The 22,543-nt window shown below is 47.3% G+C and overlaps 4 protein-coding genes and 1 non-coding gene across 7 annotated transcripts; 3 read left to right on the top strand and 2 right to left on the bottom strand.

Moving 5' to 3' along the window:
* Positions 1 to 43: 43 nt before the first annotated feature.
* Positions 44 to 8,324, bottom strand: LOC128746706 (syndecan-2-like). Its single transcript, XM_053843936.1, has 5 exons — positions 8,068 to 8,324; positions 2,647 to 2,785; positions 2,076 to 2,248; positions 1,735 to 2,011; positions 44 to 1,663 (listed from the first exon to the last, which is right to left on the bottom strand). Exons 1-5 carry the CDS (start codon positions 8,125 to 8,127, stop codon positions 1,500 to 1,502), a joined length of 813 nt encoding a protein of 270 aa, XP_053699911.1. The 5' UTR covers positions 8,128 to 8,324; the 3' UTR covers positions 44 to 1,499.
* Positions 8,325 to 9,446: 1,122 nt separating this feature from the next.
* mrs2 (magnesium transporter MRS2) lies at positions 9,447 to 16,355 on the bottom strand. 2 transcript variants are annotated; one of them, XM_053888203.1, is made up of 12 exons: positions 15,688 to 16,353; positions 15,371 to 15,435; positions 15,253 to 15,289; positions 14,897 to 15,009; positions 11,956 to 12,117; positions 11,756 to 11,886; positions 11,570 to 11,686; positions 10,525 to 10,594; positions 10,355 to 10,437; positions 10,159 to 10,276; positions 9,964 to 10,077; positions 9,447 to 9,843 (listed from the first exon to the last, which is right to left on the bottom strand). In XM_053888203.1, the coding sequence occupies exons 1-12, from the start codon at positions 15,953 to 15,955 to the stop codon at positions 9,781 to 9,783; spliced, it is 1,341 nt and encodes a 446-aa protein (XP_053744178.1). In that variant the 5' UTR covers positions 15,956 to 16,353; the 3' UTR covers positions 9,447 to 9,780. The 2 variants fall into 2 exon arrangements, with proteins under 2 accessions (XP_053744178.1, XP_053744179.1); XM_053888204.1 differs by lacking the exon at positions 15,253 to 15,289 and having other exon boundaries at positions 15,688 to 16,355.
* trnar-ucg (transfer RNA arginine (anticodon UCG)) lies at positions 10,972 to 11,044 on the top strand. The gene has a single exon. It is a non-coding gene; the product is annotated as a tRNA-Arg (tRNA).
* Positions 12,324 to 14,858, top strand: LOC128772115 (integrin beta-1-like). Its single transcript, XM_053888205.1, has 7 exons — positions 12,324 to 12,491; positions 13,130 to 13,381; positions 13,438 to 13,636; positions 13,703 to 13,814; positions 13,882 to 14,182; positions 14,244 to 14,522; positions 14,591 to 14,858. Exons 2-7 carry the CDS (start codon positions 13,134 to 13,136, stop codon positions 14,784 to 14,786), a joined length of 1,335 nt encoding a protein of 444 aa, XP_053744180.1. The 5' UTR covers positions 12,324 to 12,491; positions 13,130 to 13,133; the 3' UTR covers positions 14,787 to 14,858.
* Positions 15,545 to 22,047, top strand: LOC128772113 (lipid scramblase CLPTM1L-like). Of its 2 annotated transcripts, XM_053888202.1 has the most exons (17): positions 15,547 to 17,069; positions 17,390 to 17,481; positions 18,101 to 18,278; positions 18,342 to 18,469; positions 18,528 to 18,606; positions 18,674 to 18,791; positions 18,855 to 18,949; positions 19,029 to 19,113; positions 19,319 to 19,419; positions 19,493 to 19,531; positions 19,593 to 19,643; positions 19,698 to 19,780; positions 19,858 to 19,892; positions 19,967 to 20,022; positions 20,925 to 20,969; positions 21,045 to 21,178; positions 21,241 to 22,047. In XM_053888202.1, exons 1-17 carry the CDS (start codon positions 16,872 to 16,874, stop codon positions 21,305 to 21,307), a joined length of 1,584 nt encoding a protein of 527 aa, XP_053744177.1. In that variant the 5' UTR covers positions 15,547 to 16,871; the 3' UTR covers positions 21,308 to 22,047. The 2 variants fall into 2 exon arrangements, with proteins under 2 accessions (XP_053744176.1, XP_053744177.1); XM_053888201.1 differs by having other exon boundaries at positions 15,545 to 17,069; positions 19,593 to 19,780.
* The last annotated feature ends 496 nt before the right edge of the window (positions 22,048 to 22,543 follow it).

The following is a 22,543-nucleotide window of genomic DNA, read 5'->3' as shown; positions in this document are numbered from 1 at the left end:
TGGTTAAAACACAGGCCGGAAACAAACCACAGAGTCTCGGAGCTGGATTGAAGCCATGTTTATTCAGTAGTGAACCTCATGTTACAGTTTCAGCCGCACACGTCCATCGGCTGCCTGGAGATCCAACTGATCAGTAACTCCTCTTCAACTCGGTCCACTGCTTTTGAAAATTCAGTCACTGAAAAGCCACTTGTCGCTGGCATTTGTTTAGGCTTGTAAATCGAGAGACGGGCAGGCACAAGGATTCATCAATCATGAGTAAATGCTGTACAACCTCATTTGTCACCAATACACTGACCTGGATAACTGACTAAGCAAGTATAAATTAATGCATATAAATTATAGTATTATCAACATATAGTGTATATTTACAGGCTGCCTAAAAGAAAGTGTGTGACTGTACCGCTGATGCGTGAATATCTACCCAGTTCTTGTGAGGTACTTTTGATCCAAGTGCCTTGGAAGAAATGTAATTCCAGTTATAGGTAGCATTCCAGATTACCTTTAGATGTTTTCGTACCAAAAATAGGACATGTGTTTGTAAACAATGTTGAAAAGGCTTTGGTGAAATTAAACTTTACTTAGTGACCAAAACGTGATGCTCAGCTTCGACTGAACTCACAGGAAAGTCTCCTATAAAATAGACAAATAAAATAAGGGGAAATATTTCACTGATTTGAGACAGGTTTGAGCACTGTTTCTGATCCAGTCTATAAAGTTCAAGGCTTGTATCGAGTGTTACTGCTGAAGTGTTCCAGATGAACGCGTCATCTCACTCTGACGCCCAGCTGCTGCTACAAAGTTTCTTTGGCTTCATGGAATGTGACTGACTCACATCGATCTTAAATCAAGTCATAACAACAGCACACTTGTGCAAAAGCATACAAGACTGGAATCCCTCTTTAAATGGCTTACAGCAACATGGTACACGTTTCAAACACACCTTTATAAAAGCTAATAAAAGATACATGTAGCAAAAGACAACTAAAGCACAATTATATTTGGTCAGAGCTGCAAATAGGAAAACAAAAAATAAAGTACCTGCAGAGTAACAAAAATCTCTCATACCAATACTGGACAATGTATTGAATAACATGTTGGGTTCTCACTCGAAAACACAAACAGCAATGAAGAAAATGAAATGTAACAATGATAGTCTGGCGTGAAATTAATAGGGAAATCACTAGGTCCTTTCTGGAACGATCTCAAAGCAAAACATGTCCATTGCAGCTGGTAATTAGGTGTAAGGCACCGATGAGGAAGGCAGTGGTGGCAGTTTAAAGGCAGTCGCTTCAGTCTCCAATTTGTCTTCCAAACGCCCATAAATTTGCTCCTGTGTTATTCCTAATTCTGGACTAAAAAAGGAAAGAGAAAAGAGCGGCACGGTGGGATAAGAGGTGAACTCTGCCGGGAGACTCCTCCCCCACCTCCCCCACAGTGGCTGCTGAAGGTCCAGAGTGGATTCATCGCCGTCCTGAAATGCACTGTTCCTCATTCGCTCAGGCATAGAACTCCTTGGTCGGGGCTTTCTGGTAGGCCGTTGCTGAGATCTTGGTGTCTCCCAGGTCGTAGCTTCCTTCGTCCTTCTTCTTCATGCGGTAGGCCAAGATGAAGAGGAGGAAGATGGCGCAGATACAGCCCACCACCACACACGCGATCACAGCTGCGGGAGACAGCAAGGTTAGGATGCGCCCCATGAAGCACTGCAACAGTTGGAAACCTTCGGCTGCTCACCTGCCAGCACCTCCGTCCTCTCCCACATGCTCTCAGAAGTCACATCCTCAAAGCTCCTTTTGGCGCCGTTGGGCATGATTTCGTTATCTTCTTCAGGCTTCTGGATGTCCTTCTTCTTCTCTTTGTCCTTGGGGTTGTCCCATCGATCCAGGCTGTTGTCCTCCACCTCGTCGGTGATGCTGATGTCCATGCTGATGGTGGTGCTTCCCCGCGGAGACAGGCTGGGCGTGACGGGTTTGTTCTTGGACCCGTCAGCGGTCGGCTGAACAGCTGGTGCCTAGAAACAAGAGTCAGTTCATGAACTTCCTCACAGGGCGTCAGGCAGGGTGTGGAGCTCGTACCTCCTTATCCTGGACTCGCTCAGGAGACACAGACGGCGTCATGTCCACGTCTGTCTCTGAAGGCTTCCTGGTTGACTGAGACGGGGTCGGCTGAGTCGGCACCACTTCCTTGTCAGACTTAGTCGTGGAGAAGTTGAGGAACTTCCTGAGTGTCTCTTCAGTGTCAACGAACCCTGGAGGGGAGAGAGGCATCACAAGTGAGAGCTTCTTCCACATGTTCTTCTTCCTGATGAACGCATGATCTCTGCTGTGAATAGAGGCGAGTCCTTCACAATAAGAAGACGGAGGTGCGCTCCAATAAAACCACACCTGGTTACACAACGTGCCCTCGGGCCAAACATCTGGCTCCTGTACCAACTACACACTTCCTGTAAACATATCTACACGTTGGGATCTGAGAGACATTAAACACCTAATGATTAATTGTCAGGAACGATTCAACACATTTAAGAGTCAAACATTTTCAACATCTGGGCCCCAAAAGACCCTCTCACCCCTCAAACTCCATCATGCACTGCAACAATTCCAGGTCTAAGCACCGGGTTTAATGGCAAGAAAACGTCCTCCTCACCGTCTCCAGAGCCAGAGCCTGAGTTGTAGTCTTCATCATCACCACCATCTTCATCATCTACGGGGAGGTCAGCCGACGTGTGGCCCTCCAAGTACAGGTCATCTGCCGTGAGGGAGGACGGCTGGGAGGCGACCAGGAGCTGGAAACAGTAAAGAATATAGGCTTCATGGGCTGGGGGGAGGTCGTGTTGCAGTCACAGGACAGGAAAGTGAAACTTTCATTATGCTCTACATTAAACACAAATTTGCGAGATAATACATTCAGTTCCCTAAAAAGAAAAAACATCTAAGAGGCAGTAGTACCTGGCCCAGACAGGAATATACAGTCAGCACACGGATATGGGACCAAAACCGAGCACAACAATGTAGCATGAGGCGATAACAATAGATGGGAGGACACTTTTTACTTCCAACACGGAGGCCAATATTACAGCGACTTGGAATCGTTCACACTAGTAAAGAAAATGGCGCAGGGTGCTACCTCCTGAAGGTGAGAGACAGGGGTCACTCAGCCAGTCACAGGTCCTGTACGGGCCTACATTCAGACACAAGAGTCACCCATTCACCTCTGCACTCCTTTGTTGGGAGGAAACTGGAGTGGCCAGTGAACGGTAAATACATGAGGCAGAAAGAGAAAAAAGGTCAGTAAATAACAGGAGAGTCATTTCTGACCAGCGGTGAATAAGTGGTCAGCATCATGTGAGCGGGGACGACAGAGGAGCACGGCTGAGCAGATGTGCGCAGTGATACAGTGAGACAGACGCGCACACTCAGACGGGATGAATATGGCCCATTGAGACCGGAGCTATGTCTGGTATGTGTACTATGCTTCCACTAACACAGGTGCTGAGAGAAGAAGGGGGAGACCCCAGAGAGTGTGGGGACAGTACGGAAGGTTTCTCACGAAACAGGTGCCCAACACAGGATGGCTGCAGAAGCCAGGCCCTTGGTCAAAACACAAGAGAAGTCCGCTCAAAACTAGCTCCACACTTCCAAGATGCATTTTGGCAAAACCGTGCTCCATGATGACCACAACGAAAGATGGCACACAGACGAAGCTTCGCATTCATCCTGGTGCTTTAGCACCTATGTGCAGGTATGTCCCCGTGGCCTACTTTCAGGACGCGGTCATGCGGGTCAGTGGGTGTCTCAGATGTGGAACTGGAGCCATGAAAAGTGCTTCATCAACTGTCGCTTCCGGAATGGTGTTCAAACTCTCGGATGTACTTGAGAAAAACAGCCAACAAAAAAAGGATCCCATGACAATAGCTGTGTTCAGGAGCTCCACTGACCCAATTTCTAATCAAAAATAGGATAATGTGGGAGGGGGCTGCAGCACGGGCCGACAAAAACAGGGGGAGGATTATGTCATCTGACCCAGTTCCTTCACTTGAATGGTATCATTGAACACATTTTTATCAGATCCAACACTGCAAATAATAAACGCCTTCACTGCTAAACATGAATATTAGAGAGGAGGAAACACTGAGATATAAAGAGGCACACAAAGGACAAGACACCAAAACCAGTGTCAAATAAAGGAAGTCGGAGGTCAGAGTTGTTTAACAATCGTCTTTTCTTTTTCAGCTTCACAACAGATTCTGAGATTTTCCCCTCTGTGCACACAGCACTTACCAATAACTGCAGTCTCTCTCACTCCGTCACACTTCCTGTTTGATTTCAGAAAGGTTCTCGTGACTTCTCTTTAGTGTCCCCACAAGTGAGAAACCTTGACGGAGACCCACTTCCTGTCGACTCTCCACAGTGTACGTGGGTGTTTGTTCTCATGCTGAACTGTCCAGCAGACATTTGACATGAACACGCGTCCGAAATCAAAGAAAAAACAGAGTGATATTTTGTAACAAGTCAATTAAGCGACAACAAAAGAGCTTTGTGCAAGTCAAATCAGTGGAGTCAGTGGAGGCAACAGAAGAAGACGACTTTCCCCTTCAAATGTAAAAAACAATTCTTCATGGGAATAAATCGAACTGAATCGCTTGAGTTACTCGATCGACTGCGTCTACAGGTCAGCGGGCGTAAACTTCTCCACTGTGTAAAACATCCCTCCTCCTGTTTTCGTATAAATCATGTGATATGATTCCACTCTCTGGTTAATCATTAGCTGCAGCTAACAGCTTCAGTTAAAGTGACCTCCTCCCCTGGACTCCTAAGGTCCCTGGTGCCATCACCTTCCTGGAGAACACAGGCTGAGAAGAGACAAGTTTTATCTACTTCTTCAATACCACGACACGCTGAAGGACGCAGGCCACTCATATATGAACCTGCCAGCAGAGCTCATGTTTCAAGGTCCACAAAAGCCAGAATGAAGCCACTTTCTACAGCCATCCCGACAAAAATGAGCAACAACAGATGATTTGGCTGCTGAAGAACATCTGGAAAGAATGCATATAAACATGAGTGCACACAACATGAGCAGCCATCTGGTGTCCTGAGTGGAAGCAGGACCGAAATAGAAAAGACGGCTGACATCTACTGCGGTCACCACGCTAAGAGCACAGTGTGGTGAAGAGCAGCGTTGTGCAACATCCAGAAGAACCCGGCGGCTGGTCATCGCCATCATTCCAGGGGGCAAATGTTTGACCCATGAAGTTTGTCCGGGTCCACACAGAGTCTCTAATGAGCACCATGACCACTTGATGAAGGGAAACTGAAAGCTTTAAATGGCCACATGGAGACTTTCCCATTTCATTGTACAGATGAACTACAAAAGACAGACATGTACTTCTGTCGTCGACCTTGGTGTGACAGCACACAGAACCGCTGCTGGACTCGGAGCCAGGAACACTTCTGCTTTCAGCACACACCTACACCATGAGCGCAAACAACAATGGAAGAAAACACCTTCATGCTGAAAGAGGAATCAAAAGAAAGCACGGCTGTTTGAAAGTCGTTGCAGCTGGAAGATCCGGATTTTGCTGTTCTCTATGTGACTGCAAAGGAAATGGATTAAAGGGGAAAACACTTTTGATAGAGTCGTTTGTTGAAGATCTAGACAGCGCCATAAGAGCTGTGGGTGAAGGACGGTTCCGAGGACAGAGCAGCACAAATGATAACATCAGAAGTGTCGCTCCTGGTTTCACATCATGCGGTACAGACCAGAAAGTAGCGCCCTCTCACTGGCTTCATTAAAGCTTCTGCTGCAAACGGTGATGTGAAACTGGTGACCAAAACACAGCAACACAACTTCTTCTGCTCCCCTGAAACTCACAACTCAGGAGCTGACATTCCTCCACAAAATGTTTTTGACGATCCCGCTGTGCCCCGCTGGTGTCAGACCCAAACACTCCAGCCAAGGTCAACTGGTTGTAACTTAAGTAGCTTGAGCTCTGCAACTGATGAACACCATCCACACAGACCCACTGAAAAACCCATCCCCACGATCCTCCTCACTTGTGTTCACAACCTTATCTGACAAACACATTTCACTTTGACTTCAACAAACAAACACTGTTTATTAATCTATAACGTAGCATGGCACCAGGTAGCCCACAAACACTGAGGGAGCAGCCCACAGGCCTTTTGGGAAGATTGTCAAATTTCCCCAGAGTGGAACTAACAAAGGTCCTCTAATCTAACCATCCATAACACATGTTATGCCTCCAGGTAACACTGCGTGTTTGGAGTAGCTCGCAGTTACGAAAGGGGTGGTGACCCCTGATGTAACTTATATTGTTACACAAGTGGTGCAGACAAGTCGCACGATTTCATCGGCTCAAATTCCCTGTAGCCAAAGTGGTGACCATCATCTTCATATCTTTGATCAGTGGTGAGGAAGCAGGGTCCTCACAGAGCATGTGCCACTGAAAACGACTCAATTAGATTGTTGTGGGAGCCTATGGGAAAAACCATGACGACATTTTTGAGGAGAAAACCGGGTTTAAAAACATGCGGACAAACCTCAGACAAAGGGGCTGTGACGAACTCTGTGGGACTAACGCGGCTCACCTGACCACCCGCCCAGGTTAAGGGCCAGATTCAACCAGCCCACACTTCCGCTGGCTCTGCCTCGTCACAGCCACGGTGAAAAGAATTGCTCACTAAAACAGCAGCATGTGTCATTCCCTTCCCTTTTTGTATGTGGAAAACTGCACGCATCCCACGCAGACCAGCTAGCCTGGACTTGCCCACAGGGACTCGCTGTGAGTCAGAGAAATGACACAGCCGCCTGCTCAAATGGCGTCACCGGCACATGGTCTGTTTCAACACTAGGATGTGATATCACCCGCCTAAGGTTCCAGTCCAGACCATTCCCTGCGTCTGTGTCGGAAACCGCTCGCCAAAATAAAAGAATAACAGTTTGAAGCGAAGCGGCAGGAAGTTCGACATATTCCTCCCTCCGTCCATGCATTGCCAAACTATCCCCCTTTGAAGCCCCAGCTCCACACAGGACTCTCGGGTTTCAGCTTTCTCTCTCGCACAATACACAATGCATAAATCAAAAGCTATGGTGACTTTCTGGCGAGGTGGTGAAATATCACGGCTCTTTATGGGAGTGTTGTGCTGAATAAATCCCCTTCCAGAATCTTTTTCCGTCTCCTGTGACATTGTTCAGGAGTCTGCTGTGGCCTGTCATTTCCAGGTGTTTTCCAGCTTTACCCCGAAAGAGCCAGAAACAGAAAGCTCATTCTGTGGCGCAGGAGATGCATAGCTTTCATATCTGCAGTGAAACCTACCATTAGGAAGCATGTGTTTAGTGAGCGATTACTGAGGATTTCTGTTGACTCCAGATTTAGTGTTGATAATTCTGTATGTATTTTTAACTTTTCTTTAACTATTTTCACAGGATAATCACAGGACAACTGTCAGGGGCCACACCTGGGGAGTGTGTGGCTCTGGGGCCACATTCTCCTCACAAAATGACATTTGTCACAGTCAAACATTAATCTTTTACGCAACATTTCCTTCTCTGTTGACACAAAAACGGTGGAATATGACCCCGTCTTTAGGCCATAGCGTCCTCCAGCCATTTTATACAATAAGATGTGTGTTTTTCGTGCGGTTTTATAAGGAGTTTGAGTCGATTTTGGGATGATGAAATGATCCAGTCTCCTGGGTCACGGTCACATCACGGGCCTGCACCTCTAGACCCGTGATGTGACCTCGACACCATCACGGTGAGACTTTTAGGAATCAAATCTCGACTGTTTCCAGCCTTGAGTGGACGGAGTTGTCGCTCGCATTTTCTCTCTAAGCGAGCCTGAACCACATCCTATATCAAAGCTGAAAACATAACTTGTGTTCGCGTAACTAGCACAATTAGCATGTTTACTACAAAAGCTACTATTTTCACACAGCCCAGAAAAAAGACCGTGTTTCTTTGGCCGCATAAAAGTCAGTGGGAATGTAAATTGCCGATTAAAGGAAGGGGAATGTCGTCGGGTGAAAAGCTGGAAGTACTTACCGTGTCGCTGACGAGTCCCGTCGCCAGACCGACGAGGAGCAACACGCACAGATTCCTCATCTTAATCCCGACAGACGCGGCGGGGGGATAAATGAAGCGCCTCACGCTTTGGTGCGAGAGAAACTGGCGGTTTGTTTCGGTAAGGTTTGTCGCTATCGCTCGTGGCTCTTGAAAAAGCTCGGTACTTGGTTTGTCCGCTCCCGAAGCCGCAGAGAAGTGAAGAGCCAAGTCTGGAAAAGTTGTTTGGACTGGCCGTACAGCGCGGACCTTTCGTGACGTCATGACGCCCGGTGACGTCGGATATGGGCGTGGCCTCACGACACCGGAAGCAGTGGCTGAGCAAATATGGGCCTTTGGATGTATTTTGACTTAACACAGTTTGTTCATTATACACAGATGTTCAGTCGTTAAGATGTAGCTTGACGACCAGCGTTTATCCAAATAAATAAACCAGACTGAGGCAACTACAGCAACTGCGACAGGATCCAAGTAATTATTCAACAATCAATGCACCTGGATTCATAATAATCCAACAAACAATAACCCGCGCAGATGATTCAAACGAGTTTTGCTTTTTTTTAGTACAAATAAGTATAATGAACCACAATACTCGAATCAAAGTTTCCTTTTCTCCATAGTGATACAACTTTCTAATCTAATTTAAGGCACTTGTGGACCAAATATTGATGGATAAAACGAGCCTTAAATACGCTCAAAATTAATGAAAAAGAGCACGAAAACCAGAACAAAAGTGTGTTTAACGAAGCATATATGACAGACAAAACAATATAAATCTCTTCAATGATAAATGAAATGTTCCGTTTTGGAAGTCCCCATGTGCCGGAGGCTGGTTCGCTGCCCCTCACCGTTGCTCTGGCTCCCTCTAGTGCCGTGAAATGGTCGCACATTGTACCATGATCAACGAAAATCTTCTCTCAGATGAGTTCCACATTGCGTAAGAATAAATCCATGCCATCATGCTGCTGTTGGGAGGCCAGCACCTATAACTGTGTGTCAACTCGAGACCTTTCACATTTCAATGTAAATAGAGGTCTAACGACGGTCAACTGGGCTTTGAGGGCAAACAAAAAAGCCAATTTCGTGTTTAGCATGTCAATATTAGAGATTGGTCGACCTTCAGTATGCAAGAGTTCACCTTCATAAATCATGTAAATGATGTAGCATTTGTTTCTTTGTTTTGAGGCTGAAGTGATAATTCGTACCTAATTTAGTAATAATTTGGGGACTAAACTCCAATTCAATTAGTTCTATTAATATGAATTTAATGAGTCAAGATTAGCTTGAAATCTTTAAGGAATAAAAAGATTCACCAGGATTAAATGAATAAAGAAAATATTTAATTCACATTTTATGCACATATGAAAAAAATAGAAGTTACACCAGTTGTCATACACAAGAAACACGTATATTTTAATGATATAATTTCTGTTTCATGAACAAAGGCCCATCTGGAGGTAATCACGTTAACAGTTTCAACTCCCTTTCAACCAGCGGATGCTAGTTATGAGCAGGATTATCCAATCCTTGTCCTGACATGATCCCAACTGTAACAGAAGAAACACAACCCTGGGCTCAGCAGGAACTCAGCCAGAGGCACAGAGATACGCCGTCTCCACTGTGGTGACTGTGAAGCCTCATGAGGTAAATCATCAAAGGTGCGGTGGGATCACTTGTTGTCAACTGGGTTCAAGATTAACATCTGATTCCAGGCTTGATGTCTGACGCTTTAAGATTTCTCTTCCAGACTGGAGGGATCTGCGAAAAAAAGTCAAGCTCACATCAGCAGTTTCTGCACTCCACAATAACAACATCATTGTTACCGGTACAAACAAGTCATTTCAGATGTTATTCGCTTTGATTTAGCCAAAAGCATACCTGTAACGGAAATGAAGGCTCAAGATTCCGACCCAGAAATGACAGCAGTCTCCTCCATATTAACCCGCTGCCCAAAAACATGAAGCCAGTGACGAGCCAGAAAACACGAGGGTCCTGCGAACGTACGCAGAAGGAGAAGCACAGTCATGAACGACTTACACTGACATAACTACTGACATCCTAGCTAGCTGTTACCTCCTCAAAAGACGACTCCAAATTCATTCCAAATGCGACTCCAATGAGACCAAACAAGGAGAGGGAGAAGGTGCCCATCGTCAGTTGGAGATTCAAACGCATCATGACGTTTCTATGGCTGGAGAAACACCACAAGAGGAGACTGAAGTCACGCTATGATCCCGGCAAACGCTTGCAAATCCTAGCAAAACAGTACCTGTCCAAGTTAATGAAGATAACACTCTCTGAGTCATCGATCAACCCTTTAAGCTCTCGAGCCTTGTTCCCCAGTTCCTCTGCCTAAGGGAGAACAAAGCCACATGATCAGATAGGGTGGCAGAGGACCTACTCCATGGTGATGGACACGTGAATGTGTGTTTAGCCAACCTGCATGTAGTAATTCTCCAGCAGCAGCTCCATCTCTTCCGCATGATCAATGCCCAAACTGCTCTCCTCACTGCGGCAGACGCACAACATTACATATCAAATATTGCGATGACTGAGCTCAAGAAACTTCTTAAAACACCCAAAGCGGAAGGCAAAAGGCATTTTCCAACTGAATCAGCAGAGTTTCACTCATTATGGTGCTTGTGCAGAAAGTAGACTTTAAATGACCAAATGAAAAAAACAACAATGATTCAGGCACCAACAAAAGTTTGCTTTCACTTTCATTGTCGTCGGATTAAGAACAAACCTACGTGTTCCTATCTTATCACGGATTTGATCGTAGTTCTATGAATGAATGGACACGAAGGGCGTATATTTCCCTTTTTTTCACTGTAACTACATGTTCAACATAGAACAACAGCGACACACCAGATCTGCTCACCACGTGACCGCGTGGCCTAATGGATAAGGCGTCTGACTTCGGATCAGAAGATTGAGGGTTCGAGTCCCTTCGTGGTCGACTCTTATGGACAATATTCGAAACTGAAAAGGCTTTAAACGTATATTACGAATGTTTATTTCTTCCTCAGAAGCCTCCATTAATATGCACCTGCAGTGCTATATTTAAAAAATGAACAAATCAGAGCGTTGTTACAATCAAGGTGCCAACTGCTTAACCGGCACTAGGTGGCGCCAAAGCTACTACTTAATTTCTGTGCCTATTGTATGAATGTATGAATGTATGCATATATGTACAATGTTGTACATGATCCAAATATAATAAGTCGATTTACTTCTATTTAAGAGGAAAATTCGATTTATTTATGTCATCCATGTTGATTAATGGGCAGCTAGAAACACAGTACATTCAAAAATATATCAATCAAATGGTGATGACTTGTTGAGAATAATTTGTCAATGGCACCATGGTGAAATGATACTTTTCATACATGATCAATCCAACACAATGCCATTGATGACTAGGTTGGTGAATGTTGTTTCCTGATGTACTGAAGCTAACCCTCAGAAGTAACTTGAGACTTACAAGACTCTCGGGTCGGTCCACTTGGTGAGACAAAGCTCTTCAATGATTTCATCCTCGTCCAATATCTTCAGCAGGGATTCCTTAAAAACCCTGACGTCTGTCTCCAATTCCGATAAACTGTTGACACCAAGCCGGTGGTGAGGACGGGGAAAACGCAGGGAAATCAGTTGCTGTCAAGCACATTACCTTTTGCTGTTCTGCAGTAGTATGTGCAGCTTACTGCGATCAGCAGAGAGGATTTTAGGGTCCAGCAGATACTCCAAGGTGTCCAGAATGGCTGGTTCAACTTCGTTCAGCCTGCCCTGCAGCGTGTTCACCTGACCACAGAAGGGCATCATGGGAAGGTCATGTATCAAGTCCCTTAGAGCAACATTTCCCTGACTCACCGTGTGCTGCAGGATGGCCTCCAGCGCCCGGAACTCAAAAGGCAGCGAGTGTGTCTGTGACGCCAGCTGAGGCGCGAGCTCCATCACTAGCCAGCGCTCCAGTCCCAGGCCACGGAAATCCAACAGGAGCAGGGACTGAGGGGTGACGATGGCCTTCAGAGACTACAGAGACACAGAGCGACAGGACTTCCATTGATGAGGCAATGTGGACGATGGAGGTCTTCCGAAGGTTTTACAATTTCAATGTACTTCCAATGCCTCCATTGGCCTCCACTTTCACAACCAACGCCTCACCATATCAATAAAAAGCAAGCAAGTCAGCAGCTCTCTCTCAAAACACAGCACAATCAATAGCTGACTTTGGCCTGTAAATATCTTTGGAGAGCGCCGTGATAAACACATGACCGGTGGTGCTGTGACCCACTCCACTGATTCACCACACAAGACCAACTCTGCAGAGCTTGAAGACTCGACCTACGACTCGAGCAGGACTGAAGCGACTAGCTGTACACAGGAGAGACGAGACAATACTACAGGTGACGTAGATCACTGCCTCTTCTCACTGCAGGAGTTCTAAAACACAGTTAATCTAAGGCTCCATCTAAAGTATTTATACTTCTCTTTACAGTCACAACACGTACCAGTTTATCATCCAGTTAAGAATGTTTTGAGACTTTATTGCTGATAAACTGCTGTATAGTAACGTAAACCAAGTTCTTCTTCTGACTATAAAGCGGTTCTGAAAAGGACCTGGACTTCTGACCTGGCTTTAAGCAATACATTAATCTTTTTCTAGGATAAATGTCTTAAAGATAAAAAGAAAAAGTGTCTTCAAGCTACCTTTGTTTGTCTGTTTGTTATCAAAGTAACACCTGAAGAGACAAACATACTCCAATAAAAGTTTCAGGGTTAGTTGTAAACAGGATGCCTCAGAAGCCAGTTGACTTTGGTGGTGTCCTCAAGTTTCTCTCACGCTGCTTGTTAAAATAGAGCAGCTACTGCCACTTTCTGTCCGCTTGAGCTCATTGCAATCGAAATATTTCATGGATAAAATGCGTGTTGTTTTATACTTTTACTAAGTAAACATACACTATTATAATTTAATTGCTTTGTAAACATGTACTGTAATGGAGTGACTTTGGAGGCAAGTGAGCTCATTCAGTGGTGACGGCAGGACGATGGTGGCGTGGCTCTGCGTCACCCTGCTGCTGACTCTCCTGAGCACCAGTTGGGCAGGAGAAAAGCCATGTCCAACATCAGCTGCTGACTGCAACCAGTGCATCCAGTCCAACCCAGAATGTGCCTGGTGCTCCGCTCCTGGTGACTGGCAGCAGCACTGTAACACCGTGAGGAGGCACCACAGAGCCGGTTGTACGGACCTGTACCATCCCCAAGGCAAACTCTACATCCACAGAAATCAACTCAGGTAAAAGTGGAGGCCACAGTCCAGAGAGCAGCACTTATTGTCTGCTCTGCTCAAAGGCGCGCCAGATTGAGGTATGAGACGGAGGAAATATTGCTGGCGCCGCAGGAGATTGCCCTCAGTCTCAGGCCCGGTGTGACCCAGTCCTTCAATCTAGACATCACCACAGACCAGCTGGTTCCAGAGATGGACACCAGTGGGGCACCGGAAGGCCTCAACATCACCTTCTCCAAGCAAAGTGAAGGCGTCCGCGTTCATGTAAGATCCTCCATCCTAGATCTCGTCTTCATTCTTCACCAGACAAGCTCATTTCTAACGTGTTAGGTCCATGTGGAGGTTGCTCATTGCCGTGACCAGAACCAGACCGGTCCGTGGTCCATTCAAATCACACCACGAGGACTTTCACAGAGTTTAAAGTTAACTGTTGACGTGGCGTGTGAGTACTGCCCCGAGTTGCTTCCTCTGCCCCAAGTGCCAGGTAAACCCGCCGGCTCTCCTCTCAGGTGAGTGCGAGTGCATGAAAAAGCGCGAGGAGAACAGTCCGGCCTGCAGCGGCCGCGGCACTCTGCAGTGCAGCGTCTGCCATTGTAAGCAGCCGTATCATGGAAAGCACTGCCAGGAGGATCCAGAGTCCACCACTGATGACGAGGCCTGCCGCCCCCGCCCCGGCTCCCTGGTGTGCAGTGGGAATGGGAAATGCGTGGACGGATTCTGCGAATGTCGGGTTAGAGAAATCCCGACTGAGAGATACAGCGGACGGTTCTGCGAATGCGACAACTTCAGCTGCCCGTACCATCAGAGAAGGTAGGAACAATTGTGACGGTAGAAGGCTGAAGGTTTCTCAAGCACGTGTGTGGTCCACCAGGATGTGCGGAGGTCGAGGCAGGTGTGAGTGTGGGGAGTGTATCTGTGATGAAGGCTGGGCGGGCGAGTACTGTGGCTGCCTCATGGACGCCACGCCCTGCATGGCTCAGAACCAGCAGATTTGTAATGGGAAAGGTACTTGTGAATGTGGGCAGTGTAAATGTTCTCCGCCGTATCAAGGCCCCACCTGCGAGGACTGCCCCTCCTGCACCAGCACCTGCGCGGAGAACGCCGCCTGCGTGGAGTGTCGAGCGTTTCACACCGGCGCAAAGAAGAGCACGTGAGGAACATGAGCTTTAGGGGATAAAAACACATTTCTCACGCTGTTTTTTGCCACTGCTTTGACAGATGCGACGAGGATTGTGCTGGTCTCATCTTAAGGACAGTGGACTCCAGAGATGATATTCCTCAAGGTGGGACAGCTAAACTCTGTCGGATGCGTAGCCGCGATGACTCCTGTATCTTCCACTACTCCATCGAACGAAGCCCTGCAGGGCCACTGGCGACTGTGTGGCGCCAGAAGCAATGTCCGCCTTCACTGTGAAAGTGACCTGAACTAGCTTGCATCCATCCATGCTCATCTCAGAAGATAATAAATGATCCTAATCAAACCACAGTCATGGGTCATGTGTCATGAGTGAGTCAGGGGCTCACCTCCATCCGTATAATGATGCAGTTGTTTCTGGTCGTGAGACTGGTGCTGTGCTGGAAGCGAAGATCTCTGGCTTGAAGACTAAGCTCCTGGCAGACCTCATTTTTCTTTTTCTCTGTGGATACAAGAAGAAGACGGGAATGATTCAGATGCGCTGACAGAACAATGAAATGGAGGTTTACATCATTTGTTGATGAAGAACCACCGTGCACTTGTTTTAAAAGATTGTTATGAAGATGTTGAAAATGACCACCACCTTCATGTGTTCTGAAAACAGGTGAGCCAGCAGACTCAGAGCTCCACAACAGAGAGTATGATGAATAAGAGAGAAAATACAGTCAATGATTCCAGCACTAACCGAATGATGTCACATTTCCCTCCTGGTCAAACTTCATCTGTGCGACACAAATGAAAGACAAAAAGAGACTGCAGGGTAAAAATCAAGTGATGCTTCAGAGACAAAGTTTATGTCTTACCACCACAAAAGTTGGAGCGGTGCTGGAGAGCGGTGCATCTGTCACTCGGTGTCGGACAAACGACGCTGTGCACAGACAAACAAAGAAGCGTCGACATTCTGACCGCGACATAGCTCCTTTAAACCAAGTCTTTCATTTCTTGGGACTTGATAGTTTCAAAGCAATGAAGACCTGGAGTCTAAAAACCAGGCCAACCACTTCCACAACACTTTGTTTGGTCAACAGCAAAAGCTATTGCACTGACACACATGTCTTTTTGGAATTGAATTTAGTGACGGTCAGTCATCGAATCGAGTGTCGCGTGATCTCGTTCTTACCGGGTAATTTTGGATCGTCGTGCAGCAGCTTTTTCTTTCTCAAACCGTTTGTCCCTCCGAGTTTCCACCTGGTTTCTTCTGGATCGCTGAAGCTCCGGCGGGACAAACCTAACGCTTTGCAGCCAGACGTCAGAGTGTGACTCGGTCCAGAACCGCACACAGTCCGAATCCCCTTCATGAATGACGGTAAGGACGTTACGGGGCTCGTCTTCAAATGGAAGCGTCGACTCTGGAGGCATCTAGACAGAAACACCGCGTACGAGTTCATGCCTCCAAGCGGTTGAGATCAGACGGAAAAGAAAAGCCCTCGCAGGTCAGAAGAGATGACGAGGGAGCAAATCCAGGACAGCAGCGGTCGGAACACCGCTCATGGTGCCGCAGTCCAGCTCACCCTCAACAGCAGCAACAAACTTTCACCGGTGCTACTTCTTAGCAGAGCTGGTGTTATGACACTTTAATAACTATTTCCGGCCCAAGTTTGGATCATAACAGTCAAGTGGCATAAAATAGCCGACCACAGCATCACTAAAAAGTCACTGTCAATACAACAAATGACTGGTAACCGCTAGGTAAGCGCACTTCACTCGGTTAGCCGGATGGAAACTAGCGACCGTGTCAAATGACTCTCTGACGGACCGGACCATGATGCACCGCGGCGAGCAAAGATCGTCTATTGACAGACAGCGCACTCTGGTAGCAACTGAGAGACAGTTTCCCGTTCAACCTAGTAATTGAGTTTAAGAGTAAATACACAACATCGTATGGGGTTGGTCATTTTATAAATGATTTCAAATCGGGTTTTTTTATTGCAGGGGATTGTTTGATCACTGAAATGGAGACACAGCTGAGGGAACAACCTCGTATTTAGGTCATTAGGTTTAATGACCTAAATACGAGGTTGTTTTTTATCTGCACAGATTAACTGCAGTGTTGGTTTTTACGGGTGAAAACCCCCCGATAGGATCGGTATTCTGCGCGGTAATTCGGGCTTCTCCGTCAGAGTTGGCTCGACAGCGCCCTCGGATGTCGCGCCGAACCCAGATGAATCTGGGCGAACTGGATCGAGGATCAGGATGCTGAGACCCAGAAGGATGCTGACGCAGTGCTGTTCTGGCCTCTGAAAAGGCCTCGGCTCGCTGCCCCCCTTCACTCTCGTCTACTGGCTGTTGATCTTCCTCTCCGCCATGTTCCAGTGCTGCACCAAGTTAGCGGACAGCGGCGGGGCGAGGAGCTCCGTGGCTAAGCTGCTACTGGGGGTCTTCGTGGTCTACACGGTCCACACCGCGTGGCTGCTCTACGGCTTCATCAACACCAGAACCTGCGACCGAACCAGAGGGGAGTTGTGCATCTCCTCCTACCTGACCAGCAGACCCCGACTCCAGGTGACTTCCGTCTGATGCTGGTCCCTTTCATGACTGTAAAGATACAGGTGTTTCCAAAAATAACATCTGTGTTCGGGCTGTTGTTTTGTCGACCATACACTTATGTTTGCCTCATCTATTCTGGACGTTTTAACGATGATGATTTTGCAGCTACAATATTAGGGCGAGCAGATTGAAATAGATTGAAATAACTCTCTCAGAGAGTTCTAACAGGGAAATACTGGAGTCTGACAAGTCCTTTGGTTGCGTTTGGAATTTCCCCACTGTGGGACAAATAAAATCTCTCCATTCATTCCACCTTTTGTATTTGGCTCCTCCAGATGAGTGTCTACACCTGCCTCGTACCCGACAACAGCCCGCTGAACCTGGCATTCAAAATTGACCCATTTGACCCCCAGTCTTCATTTGAAAGGTGAGCCAGTGACACAGCATCATATCAGCCAGCAGCTGCTTTACGTTGATGCCTGTTAAATGCCTGTATTAGGTCATGACTCAGGCTGCAACTTGAGGTCGAGCAGATCAAATATTAAAGTAGTCGACGACAGGTTAATAGTCGTGATGTTGTGGCTATAGGTACCATCGCGACCCAAAAGGTCAAGACCTTTACTCAAAGAGCACATGCCTTTCACACCACATTTTCAGTAATTAAAAGGAAATATAAAAATAGAAATAACACGAATGTATATCAATTGTTTACATCGATTGATAGACATTTGTTTGTCTGTTTGCAACAATCCGACACGTCGTATTCTTCCACCCCTCCGCTGCTTGTTAAGGTACACGGTGACTTGTGAACTATGACTCAAGAGGACTCTCCTTGGGTGGATCTGCTGTTTTCCACCATGCCTGGAGTAGGCGCAACGCGAGGAGCCGCTAGGTGGCGATAATAACCAGTTAAAAAGCAGTGACACACATTTATCCTGAGTGTGGCAAGTCAAAACGAGACACACTTATTCAGCTGCGAATTCATTTTTCAAGTTGCATTAGTTGATGATGATCGAGACACGAGCCTTCACACGACTTGTCCGCAGGCAGGTGAGCGTGTCCCTGCCAGAGGAGACTCGAGCCAACGGAAGCCTGTATGCAGTGGTCTACGTCCACAGGGCCGGGGCCTCACCACTGGAGGACAGCAGAGCAGTCCATCACGCAGCTCAGCTCACCACCTTCCTCACCCGCGTGGATGCCGAGGCCAGCAAGGACCCTCTGAAGGTAGCATCCCAACAGCTCCTGGAATGAATTGGAGCGCAGAGAAAATCTTTTTCCCTCACACAGAAGTCCAGCCGTAGACCAGAGAGCCCTGTTTCGCACTGGAGACCCCACCTCTCGGTGGCTCTGATGATGGAGGACTTCACTTTCAACAAAGCGGGACTCCCCAGCGACGTGCGCCGCCACATGAGAGTGTAAGGTTCCTCTTCAGATAAGTGGGTTTGGAGGTTCACGCTGACCTTCCCTCCTCAGCTCTCGGGATGGTCAGCAGATGATCTACCTCCCTCTGCTGCTCATCAATGAGCTGGACTTCAGGGTCAGAGATCTGCAGGTAAAAGACAGAAGATGTTGAAGGTCATTCATGGAGCTGCAGTCAGTGATGGAGTCTTCGCCTGCAGGAGATCAACAGCAGCACCACACAGCTCCCCCTCACTGTGTCCTATGAGGGGATTAGTTTGAAAAGATTCCGGTTCTGGGTCCACCTGCAGGACGTGGTTTATTCCCTCCGACAGTTTGGTGAGCTGGTGAGGTGGTCTTGGTTGACATGTCTCCAGGTGTCATGTGCGACCTTCTCTGCAGGCTTCACAGAAGAGAACATTGATGAGATCAAGGAAACGCTGCTCAGCTCCAACCTCTACCTGCTGCTGACGACGGCTCTCATCACGGCTGTTCAGGTGCTCACAGGAGGGCGGCAGGTGTCTGGAGAACCAGAGCATTGTTCAGGGATTTGTTTTCTTTCTGCGCCTCTGACAGCTCATCTGCGAGTTCCTGGCTCTGAAAAATGACATCAGCGCGTGGAGGAAGAAGAAAAGCATGGCAGGAATGTCCAGAAAGTCAGGTGAGGACAGACGAGCTCTGCTGTTCTTTCTGTTGCTTCAACGTTCACGTTCCCCTTCCAGCATTTAAGACCTTGAATCTCACACGACTGTCGTCTTAAATACATTCTAACATTCCCTCTGCTGTGAGAACAAACAATAAATAACTAAGAACAAACTGAAGAAACCTGATCATCTGGGAGCATGAGTTCTGTTTTCAACCTCTAGTTTTGTGGAGGAGCCTCGGCACCTTGCTGATCTTTGTCCACCTTCTGGAGGAGACCAGTCTGCTGGTTCTGCTTCCAGTCGGGCTGGGCGCTTGTGTGGAGGTAGTTATGATCAGAGATGGTTGTCTTGTTCTGACCACTGATGAAATCTGCTCTGCGGTCTGATGCTCCACAGGTATGGAAGGTGTTTAAGATATTCAAGATCCAGTCTCACGTGAGTATGATGAAGCTCCTCACTCGTCTCTTTGGTGCTAAATACTGCTGCTCTTTTGAAGGTGAGCAAGCTGGACGAGGAGGACAGGAGGACCGTGGAGATGGACTCTCAGGTGAGTGGTCCGCTTCATGCGCTGATGCCACCCGACGCCTCGCTCTCTCCTCAGGCCTCCAGATACCTGTCCTATCTGGTCATTCCTCTGTGCGTCAGCGGCGCCATTTTCTCCATGGCCTACTTACGTCAGAAGAGGTGAGAACAATGTTTGGCTGGTGTTTGATGAGGAACTGTCTCTTTGCTTCACACACAACTTGTGCTGTGGTCTGCAGTTATTTCTCCTGGATCATCAACACCCTGGTGACTGGTAGGTCCCGCCCCCTGAAGGACAGCAGTGGTGTGAGAAATGCTGACGCTGCCTCTGAAATGTCTCTGTCCCAGGGGTTTATGCTTTAGGCTTCCTGTCCATGGTGCCGCAGCTGTTCATCAACCACAAGGTCAGTCTGGTCCCGAACCGCATGAAGCACCTCAGCACTGCTCACAAACCCTGTCAGTCAAGCACACACTCACTGGCTCGAGGCGGACACACGAGTTCCACTGAGTGGCATGACGTATATTCTGTTTACGTCTCATCAAGTGTGATTAAAGGCTTAAACCTTGATGGTGTTTGCTGTTATATGAATATTTAAATGTTGGTTCAACTGTTTGTTTGTGTTCAAAATAACTTGAAAACTTAGGAGGAGGGATTAAGACGGAACTTTCGGGGAATCAGTGAAACATGACAAGGAAAAATTCCATCTTGGCGGTGATCCGGGTCACTGTCATCCATTCTCCGCAGTAGTTTGTTGTTATGAACATAAACTTGACAACATATAAAGCACAAACATCTGGTAAAGCAAGTTATACTCATTTGCAAGGTAGCAACACAAGCTTGTCGCTATTTTCTAATGTCGCTAAACTCCTCAGTACGTCACACATTGGTTTAAAAAGTTCAAAAATTAAGCAAGTAATCACCACAAAAGCAAACAGGTCATACTTCAATAGTTACAGGGTCTGCAACATAAAGCTACAGTTAGCTGAGCACGATTTTAAGGTCAATCTAATGGGACTGTCGTACATGTCATACGTGTTCATGTGAAGAGATTTGTTGTTGATTCACTTCATTCTATTCACTCACTCCTCTTTTTTTCAGTCCGAGGAGAGAATACGATGCGAACCTAGCGCGCAGCTGCAGTCATGCTAGTAGCTGCAGGTGTTTATATTGCAGCTAAAGTTGTTCTTAAAATGTAACCAATAGTGCACTGAATTTACAACAAGACAAGTGGAGCAGTTAGCATTTTAGCGGAGTCATGGCTGGATATTTTGGGTGAATCCTCCTCACTCCTCTGTCCTCCATCAGTTGAGGTCCGTGGCTCACCTTCAGGGGGCAGCGCTGGTGTACCGGGTGAGGACCACCTCTCATATGAATTATGCAGCAAGCCGCTGCAGAATATGAAACTGAGATGCCCTCTGTTTCCAGGGAGTCAATACGCTGATCTCAGACCTGTGCTCCTGTGTGTCCTTGTTCTCCTCTTCTGGACTCGTCCTCTCCTCTCATCAGCTGTCCTGCTTCAGAGATGAGCTCCTGCTCCTGCTGTACCTCTTCCAGCGGAGGTATGCACTCGCCTCACTCTGTCCTCCAGCCGCCGTCGTGACCAGTCTCTCCGTCTCTGCAGGAGCTACGGCTCCAGGGCCCGAAGAAGAGAGTCTGGGACTCACGGGAAGAAAGTCAAACCTCAGTGATGAGAGGTCCTGCATGAACAAGTCCAATGACGTGGAGAAACATTTGCTCATTGATACTCCTTCATTCACGCAGCAACACGCGCTTCGCTTCACGACTTCATCGGGATCCCACCCGAGGACGTGACGCGTCTCCCACCATATTATTGTTTTTGGTTCAAACAACTAAAATATGAAGTTGATCAACACAAACACACTAGTTTGCGTTTTTTTATGTTGCATGAAGTGGAGTGCACACGACCGGTGAGAGAGTCTTGTCTGCATTTCTTGGTCAGTTTCTAGGGAGACTTGGACTCTGTGAGGAAGAGTTGGACTCTGTCAGCGACAGTTGGACTCAGGAAGAGTTGGACTCTGTCAGGGGTACTGGACTTCTCATAGCAAGAGATGGCAGGGTGACTGGACTCTCTGGAGACAGGGTGAGACTTGTGTGAGACCTTGCTCCTCCACTCCAACAGCAGGAATGGTGACAGTTCTCGGTCGTGTCAGGATGCCTCCCTGGTCGGGGCCAGCTGGGAGGAGGACCCGGGGCATGCCCAGGACACTCAGGAGGGAAACATCTGGCAGATGTCCTCGGTGTTGCGCCAGGTGACCTCCCCATGACTGCTCATCACATGACGCTGATTTTAGTTTCCTGCTGTAGACTTCTGCTGAGTCACGCTTGTTGGCCGACAGTGGTTTTCCTTGCATTGCAAAAAGACTTGTTTTCTTTAGATGATGTAAATAAAACCTGTTTTAAAGTTTCATTCCAGCGTCTGTTTATTCTGCGCAGCTTAGTGGATGAATGTGTGAGTGTGCACGTGTGAGGGTGTGTGTGTGTGTGTGGCGCAGTGATGGGAGTGATAGGACGACTCCATGCTGTCATTCCAGAAATACTGCGCTTCATTCAAGTTTCGGTTCGTCACTCCAGTCCGTCAGTCAAAGTCAGACCAAACACAGCAGCATATTTCATGACAGAATACGGTCGCTGTCGTGGCGCTGAGCCCAGGACCGACCACCCAATGTTTCCAGCCACGGAGAGGGGTTTCCAGCGTTTCAGGGGGTCGTTGGACAGGAAGTCACTTGAGAAAAACAAATGACTACATGAGATCATACTTCACGGGTGGAATATTAAAGACTGGAAACACAGTCATAGAACTAAACAGAGACAGAAGGACACAAATTTGAAATATTGGCCTTTTCTGGGGTGTAAATCATATCATTAGGAGGAACAAGTGAAGTATGTTCCAAAAGGTTTAGAGC

This window comes from Synchiropus splendidus, chromosome 15 (genome assembly GCF_027744825.2).
Source record: "Synchiropus splendidus isolate RoL2022-P1 chromosome 15, RoL_Sspl_1.0, whole genome shotgun sequence".
Classification (NCBI taxonomy): Eukaryota; Metazoa; Chordata; class Actinopteri; order Syngnathiformes; family Callionymidae; genus Synchiropus; species Synchiropus splendidus.
The sequence above is the reverse complement of the archived record's forward strand: the minus strand, read 5'-3'. Positions and strand labels throughout refer to the sequence as shown.